General features: G+C 41.8%; 1 protein-coding gene across 2 annotated transcripts; it reads left to right on the top strand.

Annotated features, from left to right (window-relative positions):
- Positions 1-10074: 10074 nt before the first annotated feature.
- LOC121958364 (DNA-directed RNA polymerase III subunit RPC4) lies at positions 10075-18369 on the top strand. Of its 2 annotated transcripts, none has more exons than XM_042507253.2 (8): positions 10075-10916; positions 12335-12381; positions 12506-12660; positions 12769-12893; positions 13857-13935; positions 14583-14869; positions 15914-16066; positions 17079-18369. In XM_042507253.2, exons 1-8 carry the CDS (start codon positions 10725-10727, stop codon positions 17217-17219), a joined length of 1179 nt encoding a protein of 392 aa, XP_042363187.2. In that variant the 5' UTR covers positions 10075-10724; the 3' UTR covers positions 17220-18369. The 2 variants fall into 2 exon arrangements, with proteins under 2 accessions (XP_042363187.2, XP_042363186.2); XM_042507252.2 differs by having other exon boundaries at positions 10076-10916; positions 13857-13968.
- The last annotated feature ends 1627 nt before the right edge of the window (positions 18370-19996 follow it).

The following is a 19996-nucleotide window of genomic DNA, read 5'->3' as shown; positions in this document are numbered from 1 at the left end:
GCTACCTGGATGACTTCTTGGTGGATCTGCCGAGACGACAGCTACCTCAGCCCCACACTCTCTATGACCACTCCACCGAGGGAGAAAGTGAGCATCGAGTCACATCTCATCTTACTTCTCACAGTCACCGACAGTCATATCAGCATCCTGTCCCTGAAGTGGTCTTATCAGCCTTGATAGAAATGAGGGAGGACAACAACCAACTCAGGCAGGAGATGCAAACCCTCATCAGCGCTCTCTCTCCACAACCATCCCCTGCCTATCAACCGCCTGCCTCCTTCATCAATGCTCCCAGTCGACAATATAGTTACCAGCCAGAGGACAGCGGAGCCTCCTTCGGCAGAGGTTCAGCCCCAGATGTTGCTTCCACTCCACTGCAACATGCTAGAGCACACTCCAGTCCTCCAGATGAAGACATGCTGGGCGTGCCATGGCCGGATGTATCTCCACCACTATATCCTTATCAGGATGGTGAGCCATTTCCTCCGCCTCCGCCGCCAGTGTCGTACCTCCCTCCTGTCAGCGAAGCCGCTCAGGACTCACCTCAAAGGAATCTCCGACCTGCAGTTGTTACTGGACTGAGTGAGCATTTCAGGAACATGAACATTAGACCCGACCACAGTACTCCATTAAGCAGGCAGCCCACACCAGAATACATGGAGCCATATACCCCATATAGGCCACCTGCTAGCTCTCATCGTCTGACAGCAGACCAACCTCATCTGCCACCTGCAGGTTCAAGGGATTGGCGACACTACAATCAACCACGCTCTCCCCCACCTCAGGAGACTACATATCGTGGACCAAAGCCTCACATTCCATATTTTACGGAAGATGACCCTCGACAGTTTGCTCGCCTCAAGATAGCTCTTGACAACATCCTCCCTGAAGATGCTACTGAGCATTTCAAGTATCAGATACTCGTCGATCACCTCAAGCTGGAAGACGCCCTACTAGTTGCAGACTCATACAGCAACAGCAGGTATCCCTACACCAAGACCATGGACTCTCTGATCGAACTGTATGGCCAGCCTCACAAATTGGCCCTGCAGCGCATCACTGAAGTCTTGGCTGAACCTGCAGTCAAAAGTGGCAACGGTAGAGGATTCCGCCTGTTCGCTCTGAAGGTGAGAGCTCTAGTTGGGATGTTGGACCAGCCGGGGAAAGAAGGACAAACGGAGCTAGAATGTGGTTCTCACATCTCACGCCTTTTGTCAAAGCTGCCACATGATTTGAGAGCACAATTCAAGCGCTTCATCAATCCCCTTCGTAAACCTATTCCCACTTTGTTGGATTTTTCCGAATGGTTGGAGTATGAAGTCCGCGTTCAGGATGATGATGTACCAGCCCATCACTTATGGCCATCACAAGAGGGGCGCCTTGACCGTCAGAGAAATGCAAAAGCCAAGCAGAAGACTACAGCACGTTCCACCACCGTCCTGCTTGGATATGACAATCCAGCAAAAGCATCAGAGTCTGCCAAACCTCTACAGCCTGCCCAGTCAAAACCAGAGAAACCTTAGAAGTATTGCCCATTCTGTGATAACATCGAACACTACTTCAACCAGTGCTCAGAATTCAAGAAACTCACAAAGGAGCAAAAAGTGACATGGATCAAGACAGGGAAGCGATGCTGGAGATGTGGAAGAGAGCACCAGGCAGCACAGTGCTATCTCAAGGCCAAATGTCAGCAGTGCAACCAAACTCACCTGGAAGTATTGCATGAAGTTAACTCCTCGAAATCCATCCGACCAGAGATATCACGCCCAGAAACTGTTCAGCCGGTGACATACTACCTAGATCCATCTTGGAGAAGTAGCTGTGTGCTGCTGAAAATGGTTAAAGTGTCTCTACAACGGACAAAGGAGTATTGAGACATATGCCATCCTGGATGACGGGTCTGAGCGCACTATACTCCTCCACAGTGCTGCTCAGGAACTCGGACTGCAAGGGGAGAGTGAGGAACTGGAACTCAGAACCATCCGCCAAGATCCGCACCACGTAACTTGTGCTCCAGCCTCGCACACACAGAACATGTGCCCACTCAAACACACACACACACCCCTCACACACTCGCCTCTTGCTGACACACTTTTTTTTAACTGACACAGACACACACTCCTCAAATACACGCTAAAGTTAATTTTTTTTTCTTTCTTTGTCTGTCTTTTTTTTTTTAAATACAACATTCATTGTTCTTTCAACTTTTAGGTTAATGTATTATTCTTATTATTATTAATGTTATTATTATTAGTGTTATTATTATTATTATCATTATTCTACTTTATTAATATGGGCATTAGAAATATATATTTTTATTAAACTGTGCACTGTGTTTGTGATTTATGTTTTCAGGGAGAGGGATAAGCAGAAAAGTTTGGAGGACTACTATCAGAAGAAAAAAAAACACACCCCCTGCACCCCCCAGGAGGCTGCTGCACTTACTGAGAGCATCCTTTCGATGATTGTAAAGGACATGAGGCCTCTTGTTATCATTGAGGGCAAGGGATTTAAAGAAATGCTCACCACTTTTAATCAAGGTTACAGTCTGCCGTCCAGGCACCACTTCACTAGTATGATGGAGGAAACGTATGAAACATCAGTGGACAAACTACGGAACAAATTAAAGGCAGCGAATTTGAAAATCTCCCTAACCACCAATGCCTGGACCAGTATGGCCACGGAGGCATACTTGGGAGTAACGTGTCACTTCATCGACGAGAAATGGAATCTTGTCTCCTGCAACCTGACAACACTGCCAGTTGACAAGCGGCACACGGCAGAAAATATTGCCTCCTGGGTGGAGAAGGTGGCAGAAAAATTCCACATTTCATTAAACGGACCGGGTGGTGTGTTCCAACTACAGGGGGATCACTCTCCTCAGCCTCCCTGGTAAGGTCTATTCGGGGGTACTAGAGAGGAGAGTCCACCAGATAGTCGAATCCCGGATTCAGGAGGAGCAATGCGGTTTTCGCCCCGGTCGTGGAACTGTGGACCAGCTCTGGACCCTTGGCAGGGTCCTTGAGGGTGCATAGGAATTTGCCAAACCAGCCCACATGTGTTTTGTGGACTTGGAGAAGGCATTGGACCATGTCCCTCGTGGGGTCCTGTGGGGGGTTCTCCGGGAATATGGGGTTTCGGGCCCCTGATACGGGCTGTCCGTTCCCTGTATGACGGGTGCCAGAGCTTGGTCCGCATTGCCGGCAGTAAGTCGAACTCTTTTCTGGTGAGGGTTTATGGATAGAATTTCTAGGCGCAGCCAGGGTGTTGAGGGGGTCCGGTTTGGTGACCTCAGGATTGGGTCTCTGCTCTTTGCACATGATGTGGTCCTATTGGCTTCATCAGGCCGTAACCTCCAGCTCTCACTGGATCGGTTCGCAGCCGAGTGTGAAGCAGCCGGGATGAGAATCAGCACCTCCAAATCCAAGGCCATGGTTCTCCGCCATTACTGCGGCTGCAGTAATGCAGACTCTGCACCTGTCGTGGTGAAGAGGGAGCTGAGCCAAAAGGCAAAGAAAAAATTTAAAATTTAAATTAAAAAATTTACCAGTTGATCTTCATTCCTACCCTCACCTATGGTCATGAGCTTTGGGCAGTGACCGAAAGAACAAGATCGCGGGTACAAGCGGCCGAAATGAGCTTCCTCCGTAGGGTGGCTGGGGTGAGAAGCTCGGTCATCCGGGAAGAGCTCGGGGTAGAGCCGCTGCTCCTCCGCGTTGAGAAGAGCCAGATGAGGTGGCTTGGGCATCTAATTAGGATGCCTCCTGGATGCCTCCCTGGTGAGGTGTTCAGGGCACGTCCCAGCGGTAGGAGGCCCCAGGTAGACCCAAGACAAGCTGGAGAGACTATGTCTCTCGGCTGGCCTGGGAACGCCTCGGTATCCCGCGGGAAGAGCTGGACAAAGTGGCCGGGGAAAGGGAAGTCTGGGCATCCCTGCTTAGGCTGCTGCCCCCACGACATGACTCCACATAAGCGGAAGAAAATGGATGGATGGATGGATGGATGGATGATGCCTCCCTCTGAAGTATAGGTTTTCCAGACTGAGACTGTGTGACAGACACAACTAAGGGACTGTTCTGTATTTATGGTACAACTGACATTTTGGGTAATGTTCCAGTCTGTAGTTACACTATAAATCAAACAGAATACTTCTCCATCCTCTTCTGTCCCCATTGAGAGGGTTAGTAACACATTCCAATTTTATTTCTTATGATAAATGTGCGTGATCACCGTGTGTTGAAATCACGTTGAAAGCTGATGGCGGGGTCTAAAAAAACACCCGCAGCTCACCAAATGTGATAAAATCTCTGGAGGTTATTCACCACACTGACGAGTAAATATTTGTGCCAATATCACCAGGGAATAAGGAGGAAATACACAATCGTTTATGTCCGTGCCTGCTGCGCTCACTAAACGCGGAACACGTTTGAAGAGGCAGATCATTACAAAGCCATTCGGCTTATTAAGGGACTGTTCTGTAGCTGTTGCTCTACAGACATTTTGGGTAATGTTGCAGTCTGCAGTTACACCATAAATCAAACAGAATACTCCTCCACGCTTATCTGTCCCCACTGAGAGGGTTAGTAACAAATACCAATTTTATTTTTCATGGTAAGTGTGCGTTGAAATCACAGTAAAAACTGACGGCAGGGTCTGGAAAAAAAAAAAACAAAACACCCAACACACAACAATGTGATAAAATCTCTGGAAGCTATTCACCACACTGGCGAGTAAGTTTTTGTGCCACAATAGTAACATATTAAACTCTGCTGAGAGTCAACGTTTTTAGGGGCGCGTGGCATCGTTGCTCTGTACCGGTGTCCTGCTCTCTCTATGTCACCTGCACTTGAGCGGCGAAGCAGGAAGCCGTCTCAAGCGCTACTCGCGCTGCGGCTCTGTTTCCAGCACGAGACATCGGCTGATCTCTAAACTATCACCATCAGCTGTCTGCTGGGAGCTAACATTGCGTGCATACTGATAAAAGTTATGAGATATTAACACAGAGGCCCTGTAGTTTCAGCCAATACTGCAAACTCTTTCTGCCTCTTACATTGACAGCATCAGTGCAGAAGATGCACTCTTCCATACCTACCTTTCACAATAAAAGCCCTGGACGGATACACAGTGTTCCAGCTTGCCAGAGGGAACTCATTTTCACACAGAGGCTGTGATGATGAGATGTTTAGGATATCTTTGACTTCACATTTTTCTCTGACCTCCTCTTTAAGTTTGCATAGTATCTCAATTACATTTATTGAAATAAATGTATTCATGAGGGGAAAAATGCTATTTATTATTATATGGATGGCTGGGGGTGGCACAGCGGGCGGCAAATCATGAAACTTTGCAGACTTATCAGGTCTGGTGAAAATGTTTTTATTTTACTGGTCTCGTGTGGGTGGGAGGAAATGTATCAGTTGCGCCCCCTACTGATTTTCAATGAAGCAGCCCCCGCAGCACGTTTTACCTAGAGCTGTGAAATGTTGGAGGCCTGTGCAACACCCCAGTACCTACAAAAAAGTCTCTTGGGGCCATACCGTAAAACCAACTGGAAGTCAGCCATTTTGATTTGAAATTTTTAATTTTGGTGTATTTTTGGCCATTTTCTGGGGTCGTAATCTTGAGAACTTGTCCTAGAGCTTTCATCAGATTGACTTCAAATGTTATGGTTACCTTCATAAGACCTTTGACAGCAAAAGTTGTTCAAATCATGAGTTTTCATCACACCGTGTGATCTGTATGAGGCATCCAATTTGCATTTTCTGCCATGAACCAGGAAGTAAACAGGAAGTGGTATGTAACTGCTGTAAATGGTCCAATATGACCCAAACTTCACATGTTTGATAGGAGTCCCACCCTGAACACATCTATATGACAATTTTAAGTGCTAATGAGAATGCCACCTATTGGCACAAGAAAGGCAAAGTTTTACAGTAACATCTCAAAATGGTCTCAAAAAATCTTTAAGACGTTGATTATGCTTGGACCATTGAGTGAGATATTTCACACAGTGTAGTATTATCCTATGACCACAAGGTGCCGCTGGAGACCACAAAATCTAAGTCATCCTTAGATTTTTCAATGAGTTTTCGTTGAAAGACGTTACCAAAGTCGGGTGGACAATTTTGATGTTTCAACATGACATCAAAAATGTTTGTAACTTTGCCCCAGATAATCAGATCTTTACAAAATTAAAGTCAATAACCTCAACCAATAATTAAAATCAATTAACCTCATATTCAATTTGAATACTGTAAAGACCTTCATGATGCACAGAAATTAAACTTTTGAGTTTTCATCAAACACGGTTGCCAAAGTAACACATTAACTGCCATAAAACTGGAAGCACTTTGTGAGGGGCAAAGCATGCACCAAAACTAACCAAACATGGCACACACATCAGAAGTTCTAAAATGTGATAACTGATGTAATTCTTTTTGCACTGATGTACCAAAATGGCTCTGTAGCGCCCCCTACTGACTTCAACAAAGCAGCCTCTGTGGTACATTTCACCTAGAGCTACCAAACTTGGGAGGCATGTGTAACAGTCCAACACCTACAAAAAAGCCTCCTGGACCCATACCCCAAACCCAACAGAAAGTCAGCCATTTTTAATTGAATGTGCAATTTTGGTGTAATTTCATCCAAATCTAAACATCCTCTCAGAAGGCCGTGGGCATAAAAAGTTATTACATTTGTACGTCACACCGTGTGGCCGTTACTGGGCCAAACATTTCCATGTCTCGCCATTAACCAGGAAGTAGTTTATAACTCTGAGGGACATGGTCCAATCTGCACCAAACTTCACGTTTGATGACTGTCTTGCCTTGAACACATCTACATCCCAACCATTACGATTACCTTTAGTGCCCCCTAGTGGCAACATGAAATGTCATGGAAATTATATGCTTTCTTCTTTGATGGAATGCTCCTACAGACTGTATACAACTGACTTCAAAACTGGTGACAAAACCTTTAAGACTTTAATGATGCCTCCATCGGAAGTACAGGTTTTCCATGGACTCTGTTGCCATGGAGACCGAGTGATGGCCGCCTAAAAGGAAGTTGTTGTAACTTCACTGTACATCAACCAATCAACCTTAACACATCAACATGTCCTTTAAGATGATACTCACTGAGCCACCTACTGTCAACAGGACGGACGTGTCGTACCACAACTATCCTTTGATTTTTATGAAGTTAACATGTTTTGTTTGACAAATGATGTAAACCAAAATGCCACAGATTTTGTGTGTCCAAAGGAAATAATTCACCATATGAAATGTCTCCCTCAAGGGTCCAAAGTCTCTACATACTTTTTCCAAGTTTCACTGAAATGGATGATTGCATCATTCAGAGTCCCTACAGTAGCCTTGACTTGCGTGGGGGTGTGAGGGCCTGTTCATTGCTGCTTGCAGCTTTAATTATTATTATTCCTTGAAATGAATTTGCTTGTAGAGGGCTTTAATATGCACAAACACTCGTGAAACTTTGCAGCCTTGTCAAAACTGATGAACTTGTCGATATTTTGTAGGTGTCAGGCTTGGACCTATAAAAATGGCTCATGAGCACCCCCTAGACAGTTTCTCCGGAGGAGCCCCTAAAGGACGTTTCACCTACAACTACAGAAATTGGCAGGCAAATGCAACACCCCAAGACGAACGAAAAAGTCTCTTGGAGCCATATTGTAAACCCAACAGGAAGTCGGCCATTTTGTATTGAAAGTGCATTTTTGGCCTTTCAGAGGGGTCATAACTTTTCGAACTAGTCCTACAGATTTCATCCGATTTACTTCAAAATTTAAACATCCTGTCAGAAGGCCTGGGACATCAAAAGATTTTACATTCGTGAGTTTTTGTCACAGCCTGTGGGAGTTAATGGGCCAAACTTGTCCATGTCTTGCTGTGAACCAGGAAGTAAACAGGAAGTAGTTTATAACTCTGAGGGACATGGTCCAATCTTTACCAAACTTCACATGTTGGATGACAGTCCCACCCTGAACACATCTACATGATAACCATTACCATTTCTTATAGCGCCTCTTACTGGCCACAGGAAATGACATGAAAATCACGAGTTCTTTTATGTATATCTCCTACAGATTTCACCCAATTTACTTCAATTGTGGTTTCTAAGACCTTAAGACCTGTATCACAACAACAGATTTAAAAAATTGAGTTTTCGTCACATTATGTGAGCATGGCTTGGTTTACAACTTTGATGTCTCGCCATGACACAGGAAGTTGTTGTAACTCAGGCAAGCATCATCCGATCTGCCCAAAACTTCTCATGATTGATAAGAGTCCTGGCCTGAACACATCTGCATGGCTCAATTGAGTTATCATCATAGCACCACCTTCTGGAGACAGGGAGGTATATGTTTTATATTTTGATTTGCACCTCCTTACAGATTGACCATATTCATCTCAAACTTGGTAAGAAAAGTGTTGAGACTAGGGCTGAAACGATTCCTCGAATAATTCGAGTAACTCGCTTACAAAAAATGATCGAGGAATTTTCTCTGCCCCGAGGAATCGTTTAATTTTGCCAGCTCAAAGCATGGTATTTCGCCCGGACTACTCCGAGAGCGGAGGACCATCACCCGAGACAAGGCAAAATGAAGTTAACGTAGCGCTAATTAATGAGATTAACGTTACTGTACCTTGCTAACATGACGTTAGCCCTGCGGAGGGTTAGGTTTCTATTAATTATGACTACTGTCGATGCGTGGCTAACGTGCCTTTCATACAGGCTTTATTTAATCTGTAAAAACACAGCGCTATAGAGTGATGAGGGTGGAAAATAAAAACATAATAAAGCTAACTGGGTAGTTAAAAAAGGAAACCAATGGTTCATTGTTAGGTGAAATGTCTTATTGTCTCATGTATATTTATAATTGCTCTTTAACTAAACAAAAATATGTTTTATCCGATTACTCGATTAATCGACGGAATTTTCAGTAGAATACTCGATTACTAAAATATTCGATAGCTGCAGCCCTAGTTGAGACCTTGACGATGCCTGCTTGTGACTGTTCAAAGCTGAACAGTCTGAGTCACACCAGTGACCTCAACTTACATGGAGGTGTGAGGGCCTGTTCATCACTGCTTGCAGCTTTAATTCTAATTTGTAGCTTGTACAGTGTAGTTTGGCATAATCCTTGAATTAATTTAATGATCTATAAATAGCATGTATAATTATAATTTAGTGCAGTCTTTGAAATATTTAATGTTTCTGTAATGTACCAATCATTAGAATTTTAAAAGAATGTGTAAATATGTTTCGATATATTGATATTGATTTGGGCCTGATCAGTTGGCCATTGAACAGAGAGATAGCAACTGAAGAACAGCCAGTGATTGTTTTCTTTTTATATATACATTTCAGAATACGTTTTTGATGCTTGGATATATGTCTACCGTAAGTCTGAAGTGATTCTTGGGTGCAACACAAGCAAATGTTGAACTATAGCCTAAAGCATGACAAGCGAGTAGCTACACTAACATTGATAACAACGTTATTTTATAACACCAGTTGCTGACTTGAAGTCAAAAAAGCATAACCATGATGGGCAAAAGTCAATGTTTGGTCAAAAGTAAAAAACTCTTTTATTAATTCATGTATAAAAATACCAAATTTTGATCACATCTGAAGTGTAATATAGAATTAATGTTAACTGCTGTCCATGTAGAGTGACCTAGATTAAATATAAAAATATAAAATATATCATGTAAGATAGGCTATATTAAAAATAAAATATTATATAAACATATAAATTAACCAGAAAGGACCATCAACCTCTTGTTTAAACGCTCTTAGCATTAAAATGCAGCCCATCTTCTTTATAGCTTCCATGTTGCTCCCACTTTATCACCTCAAAGCACATGAACACAACCAATTAGGAAAAACTACAACATGACATGAACGCAGCACTGACCCCCAATGTCCTCAAATCGTAGAAACGCCCCTGCACCATGCCCTTCAGCACTACTTTGCCTTCAGTAAAGAGCTGAGGATTCATGGAGGACCTCATCTCAGGACCCACTGCGACACTTAAGAAGACAAACAGCGCTATCTTGTGGCTGCGTCACTGTAGTACCGTTTCAGAAAAACAAAAGCAGCGCATTACGGAAGGAAATAAACCTGGCGTTACAATCGTTTAAACCGGATAAATCACACGGACGGCAAAACGAAAGTGCTAGAATAATGTCAGTGTTTGGAGAATTGTAACGTTTTATATAGCATATTTGCTTGCAGCCTCCACTGGAACACAACAGAAATGGTCAGAAGTGAACTCTTCTTTGTATGCAGCCTTCAGGAAGGATAACTGTTACTGTGCACTGCTGTGAGGCCCAATACAATCACTAGCTAATAAGCGATAGTGCTCAGGTTTGCTAAAATGGAAACATTTTTGGCATCATGAGCGTTGTTAAGCATTGTGACGCAGACTGCTTTGATATCGTGAGTGCGAACAAAATGGAGGGTATCAAGTCGTTAAGTTGTCTGCTGTAATGTTGTGTGAAGCCGTGCTTAGACTGCGTGTGTTTGGGATAATGCTGTTAGACTGAGAGAAAGAGTCACTTAACAGAAACGTGGAAGGAATACTGTAAAGCGTAACGTTGTTCCCGAACTGTAACGTGGACAGACTGCAGAATAAAGCCACGATGTTTTGTCGTGAACCGCCTTCACCCGCAGAGAGCTAAAAGAGGAGCAGAGAGCACAACATGAGCGAGCCGGGGGATACCGCGAGCGTTCCCGGTTCCTCCGGCCTCAGCTGCGGCACCGGGCTTAGTCTCAGCGGGGGCAGAGGGCTCCCGGGGCGGGTCAGGAGTTTGTCCTCTCCTGCTCCTCCAGGAAGACTGACGTCTCTCAGGACCAGGGACCTGACTCTGGGGGGAGTCCTAAAAAAGCCAAAGGTAAAGAGTGACAACCCAGAGGGGTGGAAGCATGAATATACATTTTCCTTTATGAAATGTATGCACTGAAAAACTGACACCATGTTAAGTTTGAGTAATAAACAACTGTAATAAACAATTGTGGCAAAATGTTAATACTTTTTGTGACAACATTTTAATGATGAAATTAATGTTATCTGACAAAAAACACCAAATATTATTTTTTTTATTATTCTAGTAAATGTATATTTGATTTGCATATTGTGTGAAACTAAACTGCTTTTCTTAACTCTAAATTTGATGTACATCATGTAGGAAGAGAGAAGGAGAGAGTAAATTATTATATTATATCATTATATTAAATTAGATGGGTTTTTTTTAGGTCATATTCTGTTTTCTTTGTTTGTTTTTTACCTTCATTATGTTCTCTTTTTTTTTTCTTTTCGCTAATATTTAGGTAAGTTTCTTATCATTTTTTTGTTGTTGTTTTGGGGTTTGTTTGTGTGTTTTCTTAACCTTTGTTCTCTTTTTCTGCAAATTTTTATATTATTATTACATTAATAACACTTTTTTGATAATCAGTTAATGTCCTTGTTTGTTTTTTGTTTTTTTTAAAACCTTTTTCCTGTTTGTTTTCTTTCTAATTTTCATGTAATTTTCTTTTAAATTGATACAAATGTCTTGCTAAGTTTGCGGGATGCTTTGCTAAGTTGCTCAGTGTCTCCTTTAAAAAAAAAATAAATCAAGCATATTTTTATCAGGTTTTAAAGGGTTGAACACAGACTGCAGCTTTTATATCAAGTATAATCCATGACATATTTACTATCCTTCAGTTGAAATTACTGACAGCTAAAGGGTACCAGAATCAAACATGATTGCATGTAATATTTATATAGTCAAAACAACTGGGGTCATTTTGACCACAATATAAAATAATTGTAATAGGCCCATTGTCATTCAAACATTTTTCTTTTAATACAAAAGTAGACAGAGACACTGGTCTCAGCATGCCCCCCTGTCAAAATAAAGGTTGAATAAATGTAATTCAAATGTAGAAATAATAGTTTAGTTCTCTCATAGTGGATTAAAAGAATAATGTGACAGAGTTTGCACAGTGAGAAAACACATTTGCTTCTTTCACAGGGACTTCAGGGGTCAGGGTCAGCTTTTAGAGTTACTAAGAACCTTGTGGTTTGATGGCTGCTCTCATGAGTTAATAGGAGGGTCACAATTTGAAAAGATAGTCTACTAGTTGGAAAGAACGTATCATTACTAACATGCAAAATAAGCCATAGTCCTTTCATATTGAATCTGGCAGCTAGAAAATAATTAATATACCACATTGTTGCACCTTTGTTATTAAATCTAAAAATAGACATACTTGGTATTAACAATGTTTTGTGCTTCTTCCTGTTCTCCATTTTTTATTTTTCCAAAAGAAAACCTTTGAGCCAAACGTCCACGCTGTAAGGAAAAGCAAAGATGAGTGAGTGGACATTAATGAGCTCCTCCTTTTAAACAATGAAAGTTGGAAGCATTGCATATTCTCTGCTGTTAGTAAGTAGTGTAAAGCCTAATAGGTATTAATATCGTGTCTGATTTTTCCCCAGGTTAAAGGAGGAGATCCGTGTGGCTCCAAAAAAGGAGAGAAGAGAGAGGGATGAGAGGAGGAGAGAGAACAGAGGGAAGAGGAGAGAGAGGCCTCAAACCATCCAGTCTCACTCCATCTTTGAACAGGGTCCTGCTGACACCCTTCGCAAATCAGGTTCTTTTTTAATATCCTTTTTTTTCTGTTAAATTCAAGCCTGCACACCTGAGGTTTATTACACATACATGACAGGAGCACACACAATCAACACGTGTCTCTGCTCAGGCTGGCGTGGTGCCACAGACCCGCACGACTCCAGCACCTCTCCTGTATGTAAAGTGGTGAAGAAAGAGAGGACGGACTCGGAGGAGGATGAAGATGAGATACTCAGTAAACTGCAGAGGGATGATGTGAGTACTTCCTGCCAGCTGCCACACCTCAAAGGACAGATTTGCTAATTTTTTCAAGTCTTTCTTCAAACAAGAGTCAGGTGCCCATATGACTCAGTTGTATTAATAGTTTCTCCTGAAGTTCATGTGAAATTTATCTGAGGCAATCTAGTCAGATTAGTCAGTCTGATTAAGTAGTTATCATCCCCACTGCGATATTTGTACAAGATGTCCCCTCTGTGTGGCCATCCCTCCACCTCAGCTCAGCAAGCACACTGTCTATGGAGACACAAATATTGAGTTTGGTACCAAAAATGAACTAATAAATCCACCAATTTATTTGTCACATGCATTAAGGGTTTGGCCAGCGTAAGAATTTTCAACCCGGTTTGATATGAATTCTTAGGGCCTGTTTTAATATTACACAAACTCACAAAATGTGCCTGTCAAAATCAAGCTTTAAAAAATACTACACATTAATATTATTTTCTACTGTCATTTGGTTATTTTTTTAGCCAACATCAGTCCTAATCATGTTAAATGTTCAGAAAATTACAGAATTTTAACCCTTTAAATGCCATGTATTTGTCATGATGCCATTACGTTTTTAGATGAAAAAAAGCCCACAAAAATGATTTTAATATACTACATGCAAAGTAAATTATTATTTTTTTGATTATCACAGCCTGGGATATGTCAGTGATTAGTAGCAACATTGATCTTTATACATTGTTATTTTTTACACATTGTTATTCAAATACTTACACTCATACCGCTCTAAACACTAAATGCGCTTTTCAAAAACAGGCTATAAAAAATATAATACATTAATATGATTTTCTACTTTCATTGAGTTTATTTTTTTTCACCTGCTGCCTGTCACATTGTGTAATGTTTGAGCTTTCTGTCCACAGTGGATCCAGTAAATTTGCACTTCTAAATTTTATCAGTTGTGGTCACTAATTCTGTATGTTGCACCCACAGTTCATAGACGACCCAGGTCTGAGGAATGACACCAAGCTGAAACCCATCCAGCTGCCTCTGTGTCAGTCCAGCAGCTTCAGTAAGAGTCAACCTCTTACAACCACCACTGCATGTGAGAGAACCACATCTGACCACTCCTGCTGTCTCACCACAAACAGTGTCACATTACATGTTAACAAGGAGCTCATTGCAGGACACTCACATCAAGTGACATATTCCACACTGTAGAATTTCACAAGTTGATTTTTTTAAATAAAAAAATAAAAGAAACCAATTGCCTTGAAAAAAATGTAAGTAAATATCATTACAGAAAAGTTCAAGCAGCGCGCACATCCAAAAGTGATAAAAACTAGGTGCTGGACCAAGCAAAAACAGATGTGAAAGAGCAAATAAAGTCTGCACACTAGTGCATGCTCGCATAAAAATGTATTCGATTACCTCCACACGTGTGATGTTTCGGGCATTAGCCATGACATGACATGACATTACACATAACATGACTCAGTGTCTTGAAAGGGATAGTGGGGGTTTTTTGAAGTGAGGCCTGTGGGCCATAAGTTGAGTATCACTGGCCTTTAGTGAGAGATAGGTCAGTGTGAGAGTAGAGAGTGTGTGGAACATGTGGCTATAAAATGACCTCCATGCCTTCCATGTCAGTGCATGATCAGTAGTCATCTGCTGCAGTCTGTTACTGTGCTGACATGTTTTTGGTTGTCCTGTTGGCAGTTCCGGAGAACGCTCAAGTGTTCAGACCTCCATCCTGTCGAGCTCAGAATAGAGCAGGCTACAGCAAAACACAGCTGCCCAAACCAGAGCAGCCGTCTGTGGTGGAGCTGCTGCAGGATCTCAGCCTGTCTGGCAGAGAGGAGATCTTCTTCATGCAGTTACCTGACAGCATGCCAGGCACAGTGTCTGGACCGATGACCGACGGCCCTGTACGATCCACAGCAGAGAAACCCACCAAGAAGGAAGGCAAGTCTGAAGACAAGAAGCCTACATATCTACAAGCACGTGTGAGTAAACAGAACAACACTAAAACCGTCATGTTGACACAGCAACATATCTGGAGTTGCTATTCAGCAGAATGTGTGGTGTGTCGCATATAGTACATACATGCAAATAAGTGTCTTTATTTGTGCACACAGTAACCCTTTGAAACCTGGATCGACGTGACTTGTCTTGTACTGCATTCCGACGCCTTCCACAGGCATTTAAAGCGTTTAAGCATTTAAAGCATTTAAACGGGGTGGAGGGTTCTCTGGAGCTGATCTATTGAAAACATGGGGGAGAAGACATTATACAACCTGACAAGAAATGTCACACACACTGCAAGACTAATCAATTAATGAGTCGTTAATTTTATATATTAAGTGCTTACAATTTGCAACCTTAACCTATATATAGATAGGTAATATAATATAATATAATAATGATGAGCACTTTTTTTAGGTCTTTCCTTATTTTGTTATATTGTCTTATTTTTATTTCTGCTAGTTTAGTTCTTTTTACCTTTTTACTAATTTTGTGATACATTTCTGGGTAATTTCTTCCTAAATTGCTTTCTTGCCTTTTTTTACATGTTTTTGAAAGAAATTAAGCCAATCTCCTTAGGTTTCAAAAAGGTTAAGTGTATAGCATGGCACATTCAATGGCTCCCCTCTTTGTGATCCTGTTGGGAAACCTTTTTACTCTGTGATATATGAAATCCTCCTGCGGCATGTGGCTTTTAACCTTGTAGAGGAGTTGGGCGTAACCTACCTCGTCTCACAAACAGTCCAGCTGGTGCAGAGAAGAGAAAACCTCAATGCATCAGTGAAAAAGTTTGCACATTGTGCCAGAACAGAGCCCTGTTATCCAAAATGTTTCAGTAGTGCTTCAAAAGAGAAGCTTAATAATAGACGATGTCCCTGTCCAACAGACTGTCTTACATATACACATTTTTGTATAATTCTTTTGGCATTAAATTAGTCAAACATATCAGTTGTTGGCCTTTTCAGGCCAAAAAAAGCAAGTGTCAGTCAGTTACGAATACGTTGTGCGTCCCTGTCTGTCATCAGGAGGCTGCAGTGAAGGATAGCTGTCCTGTGCTGTCACAGCTCCCAGAGGGATTTTTGGGTAAACTGCAGATCAGGAAGTCAGGGAAGGTGGAGCTGAAGCTGGGTCACATCATCATGGACGTCTCTGAGGGAGCTGCATTCTCCTTCCTGCAGGTACTTACTCTGTGTGTGTGTGTGTGTGTGTGCGTGTGTGTGTGCGTGCGTGCGTGTGCGTGTGCGTGTGCGTGTGTGTGTGTGTCTGTGCATGCGTGGGTGCATGTGCATGTGTGTCTGTGTGTCTTGAAAATCCCTGAGAGAGCAGTGTCTGCACTAGTTATGTAAATGCACAAATTATTTTCATGCTGCATTTGTATATTTATCAGTAATTTCTATGTTTGTGTGTATTGGCTAACAATTTGTGCAAATTGACCCCTCTCAATAAAATACCTTAAATAAAAAAGCCCTTTTTAGTTACACAGCTTGCTCATGAAACTTTTAAAAACAACAAAAAAGAGCCTGCCTCAAGGAAGTGGTATATTTAAAAAAAACATAGCTAGATCATATTCTTTAAAAAAATACAGTAAACAATTGTAGATTTTTTGAAGCCGCTTTTAATATTTTGTAGGAAAACATGTACAGTAAGTAACCCTTTCAACCCTTTCTTGTAAGAGACTTCTAAGAGTTAGTCAGTTATTATGTTTTTGTTGATAAATGCAAAAATGGGAAGATGAGACCTGCTTTGTGTTGTGATGGTGTCTTGTAATCCCGTATAGGATGGCCCAGAGTCTGGCATGACACAGAAATAAAAACTAACTAATTAGTATAAACTCTTTTTACCAGTTAGTCCTTTTACTCTGGATTTTTATCCATGTGGGGTTACTTTTTCTCCAGTGATGTGATTGGTCAGAGGTCAGGGGTTTGACAGGTTGTTATCCCACACCCTGCTGCTGCAAGGCACTCTAACTGTTCAGTGTGAGTAACCATGGTGATTTATCCCAGTAAAAGGTAAACCAGCTTTACAAACCCAGTGTTAATCCTGAAGTTATCTCGCTAACTCCAAAGCCTGCTTTGTAATCCAGACCTCTGATGATCTCAATCAGTAATCCTGAGTCAGTATGTGATTAGGAAAACAAAGCCATTCTGTCACTGTTAATATAGCAGCCATCTCTCCTCCTTCCTTCTGCAGCAACTGGTGTCTGTGCGTCTGTCTGATGGTCGAACTGGAGAAATGATGGTGTTGGGAAACGTCCACCACAAACTGGTCTTATCTCCCGACTTCCAGGCTTTACTGAGAGAAGCTGCAACACAGCAGCAACAAGGACTTTGAGGATGTCTCATTGACTGCACAGACAGTCAACAGCTGAACAGTGGACTCTGTGACATAAGGACATATTAGTTAGAGTATTGTTGCATTCCTGATCCTCACCAACAGATGAGAGTAAAAAGAAACGTCTGTTCTCCATACCTCTTCTCTGAGTTTTATAGGCAGCTATGTACAGTAGGTGACCCTCAGTAACCTGTTTTTATCATTTTTATGCTTTGATTTAGTTTTTGTTGTTTAACCTCCTGTGAAAGCAAAGCATTCTGTCAGAATTTGAATGAGGTTTTTCCCTCTGATGTGAAGACACTGCCACATGTAACCTACCCCCATGAGGACCATTGCAGCTGTTACCTGATCTCAGACCACCATTTACACTCGGTCAGTCCTACACACACCAGCAGAGAGCAGGAGACTCACTCAACACCAGCATAAGTCAGCACCCAGAGAAACAGCGAGGACATTCACACCCATCATCAGAGACCATACCTGAGCAGAGACAGATAATGTTATTGTGTGGCTCAGGTTCCAGACTTTGGTCAACAAAACCACAGAGTCATTAAATTATTACCTGACAGGTGCTTTGATAACTGAACTTTAATATCTGCACTGAGCTCCTGTTATTCTCATCATGTGTGTGATGTTTAGTTTTCAGAAGGTCAAATGGTGCAAAGCACACATACTGCAGTCACTGTACTGATGCACAGCTGCAGTTTGTAAGTTATGTTGCATTTAACTTAGATATAGTTGTATTCCATTGTTAATATTAAGATGTGTGTTTTGTTGGTTTATTGGATCTGCATGTTTTTTTTGCTACCTTGACATCAATAAAGTTTTCACTCTTCTCAGATTAAGCATCAGTTTCATAGAGCAATTTAACAACAGAAGTTGTAAATCCAGATGTTGCTGACCTCTTAATGAAACAGTGATGTCAAGTCTTTATATTGAATATGAAGGCTTTAGGGGGATCTATTAGCAGGAATGCAATATAATATTCATCATTATGTTTTCAGTTGTGTATAATTACCTGAAACTAAGAAGTGCTGTGTTTTCTTTACCTTAGATAGTCAACTTACGGCCTGTGGGCCAAATCTGGCCCCTATAACGGTCCCAACTGTTTTTTAATTCACAATAAAAGTAAAGTGATTCACACTGGGAATTGCTTTTGTTCTTTTAGTATATATAACATGCCAGAGTGCACAAAATAGCATTGAAATAGTTGTTTATTTAAAAAAAAAAAAGTCCTAGTTAAGCCCCAAATCCTGAAATCCTAGAAATGTCCAAAAACCGTAGTGATGTGCTAACATTGTGGAAATGTCCTTAAATCAAAGAAATGTACCAGAATCCTAGAAACATCCTGAAATCCTAGAAGTGTCCTGGAATCCTAGAAACAGCCTAAAATGTCCTAAAATCCTGAAACATTGTAAAATTCTAGAAGTGTCCTGGAATCCTAGAAACAGCCTAAAATGTCCTAAAATCCTACAAACGTCCTAAAATCCTATCGTGAAATCTTAGAAATGTCCCAATCCAAGAAACGTTCTGAAATTGATAAATTATAATAAGTAAAACGAATAGTAAATAATAAAGATACCAGTGCCCCCTGCTGGACAGAGATTGAACTGAAACAATGCATCCAATGTAATGTAACAATAGAAAATTGTCTCCATGTGATGTGGTCACAGACAGTCTCCGTGTGGGGCAAAAAATAACTTTGACATGGTTGTCTAAATTCTTGTTTTTGCACATGAAATGATCCCGTTCAGACCATGTATGTATTATAGTGAAGTTCCGACCGACGAACGGGATGTAAGGTTGATGCCATGGATCTATTAAAATTGGTTGATGCTCGAATGGATCGTCCGTAGGGAGGTGGGAGGGATCTCACAGCAAAATCAACCAATCGCAGCAGCGTGTAGTGTCTGGCAGATTTTTTTCAGTTTATCAGTCTTATAGACTGTATATAATATCTGTGTCTTTACATACAGTCTAGTGACAAAGATGACAAAGATAAGGAATTCAACTAAAACACTAGAAACTTGTGCTCCAGAAAAGGATAAGCACTCAATGAAGATTGTAGGGTCACTGATCAGCAGTTACAACTTAAATATAAAGGCCAGATAGCAGTAATAGAAAGGAAAGAAAGAGGAGGCAGAGCCAGGGTGGCAGGTCTGAACGGACTGAAAACCACCCCCGCTGGATCGGGCTAAAAGCTCTGCAACCTCCCCCTCCTCCCAGTCACACAGACAGAGATTTCAACTGAACACAAGAAACTTGTGCTCCAGAAAAGAAAAAGCACTCACCAAAGAAGTTAGGGTCACCAATCAGCTATTATAGCTTAAATATAAAGGTCAGAGAGCAGTGAAGACTAACACATCTTTGGGGTCATCAGGTGGGAACCTCCTTTCATCAGTGTTTCACCTAGTTGGTCCCACAACACCTCCAGGAGGCTAGGCAGTGAACTCTGGCATCCCAAAGCCACTCCCGTAGTGCCAGCCCTCACTGCTCCTACACAGCCCAAACAGCCCTGCCATCTTCAACAGACCCAGGCAAGCTCCAGGTAGTGGCAGTACCACCTGGCTATCACAGATACAGGGCTAAGCTAGACTACTACAAAGCTATCACAGATACAAGCTAAACTACTACAATGCAATCACAGATACAAGGCTAAGCTACGTTACAACATGGCTATCACATACAAGACTCAAGCTAAGGTAAATAAGGATGAACTGGATCAACAAACCCACTTACTTGGATGGTAGCATGGTCTCACACAAAGAGACTCAAAC

Source organism: Plectropomus leopardus, chromosome 19 (assembly GCF_026936395.1).
Source record: "Plectropomus leopardus strain MGB_pleo_1.0 chromosome 19, ASM2693639v1, whole genome shotgun sequence".
NCBI lineage: Eukaryota > Metazoa > Chordata > Actinopteri > Perciformes > Serranidae > Plectropomus > Plectropomus leopardus.
The sequence above is the reverse complement of the archived record's forward strand: the minus strand, read 5'-3'. Positions and strand labels throughout refer to the sequence as shown.

What these genes read in the sequence shown, in the direction of transcription:
- LOC121958364 (XM_042507252.2), top strand. Translation starts at nt 10,725, where the DNA reads ATGAGCGAGCCGGGGGATACCGCGAGCGTTCCCGGTTCCTCCGGCCTC. An exon ending in TCTTACAACCACCACTGCAT is followed by an intron (nt 13,969 to 14,582) that starts GTGAGAGAACCA and finishes TCCTGTTGGCAG; the next exon opens with TTCCGGAGAACGCTCAAGTG. An exon ending in CTACATATCTACAAGCACGT is followed by an intron (nt 14,870 to 15,913) that starts GTGAGTAAACAG and finishes GTCTGTCATCAG; the next exon opens with GAGGCTGCAGTGAAGGATAG.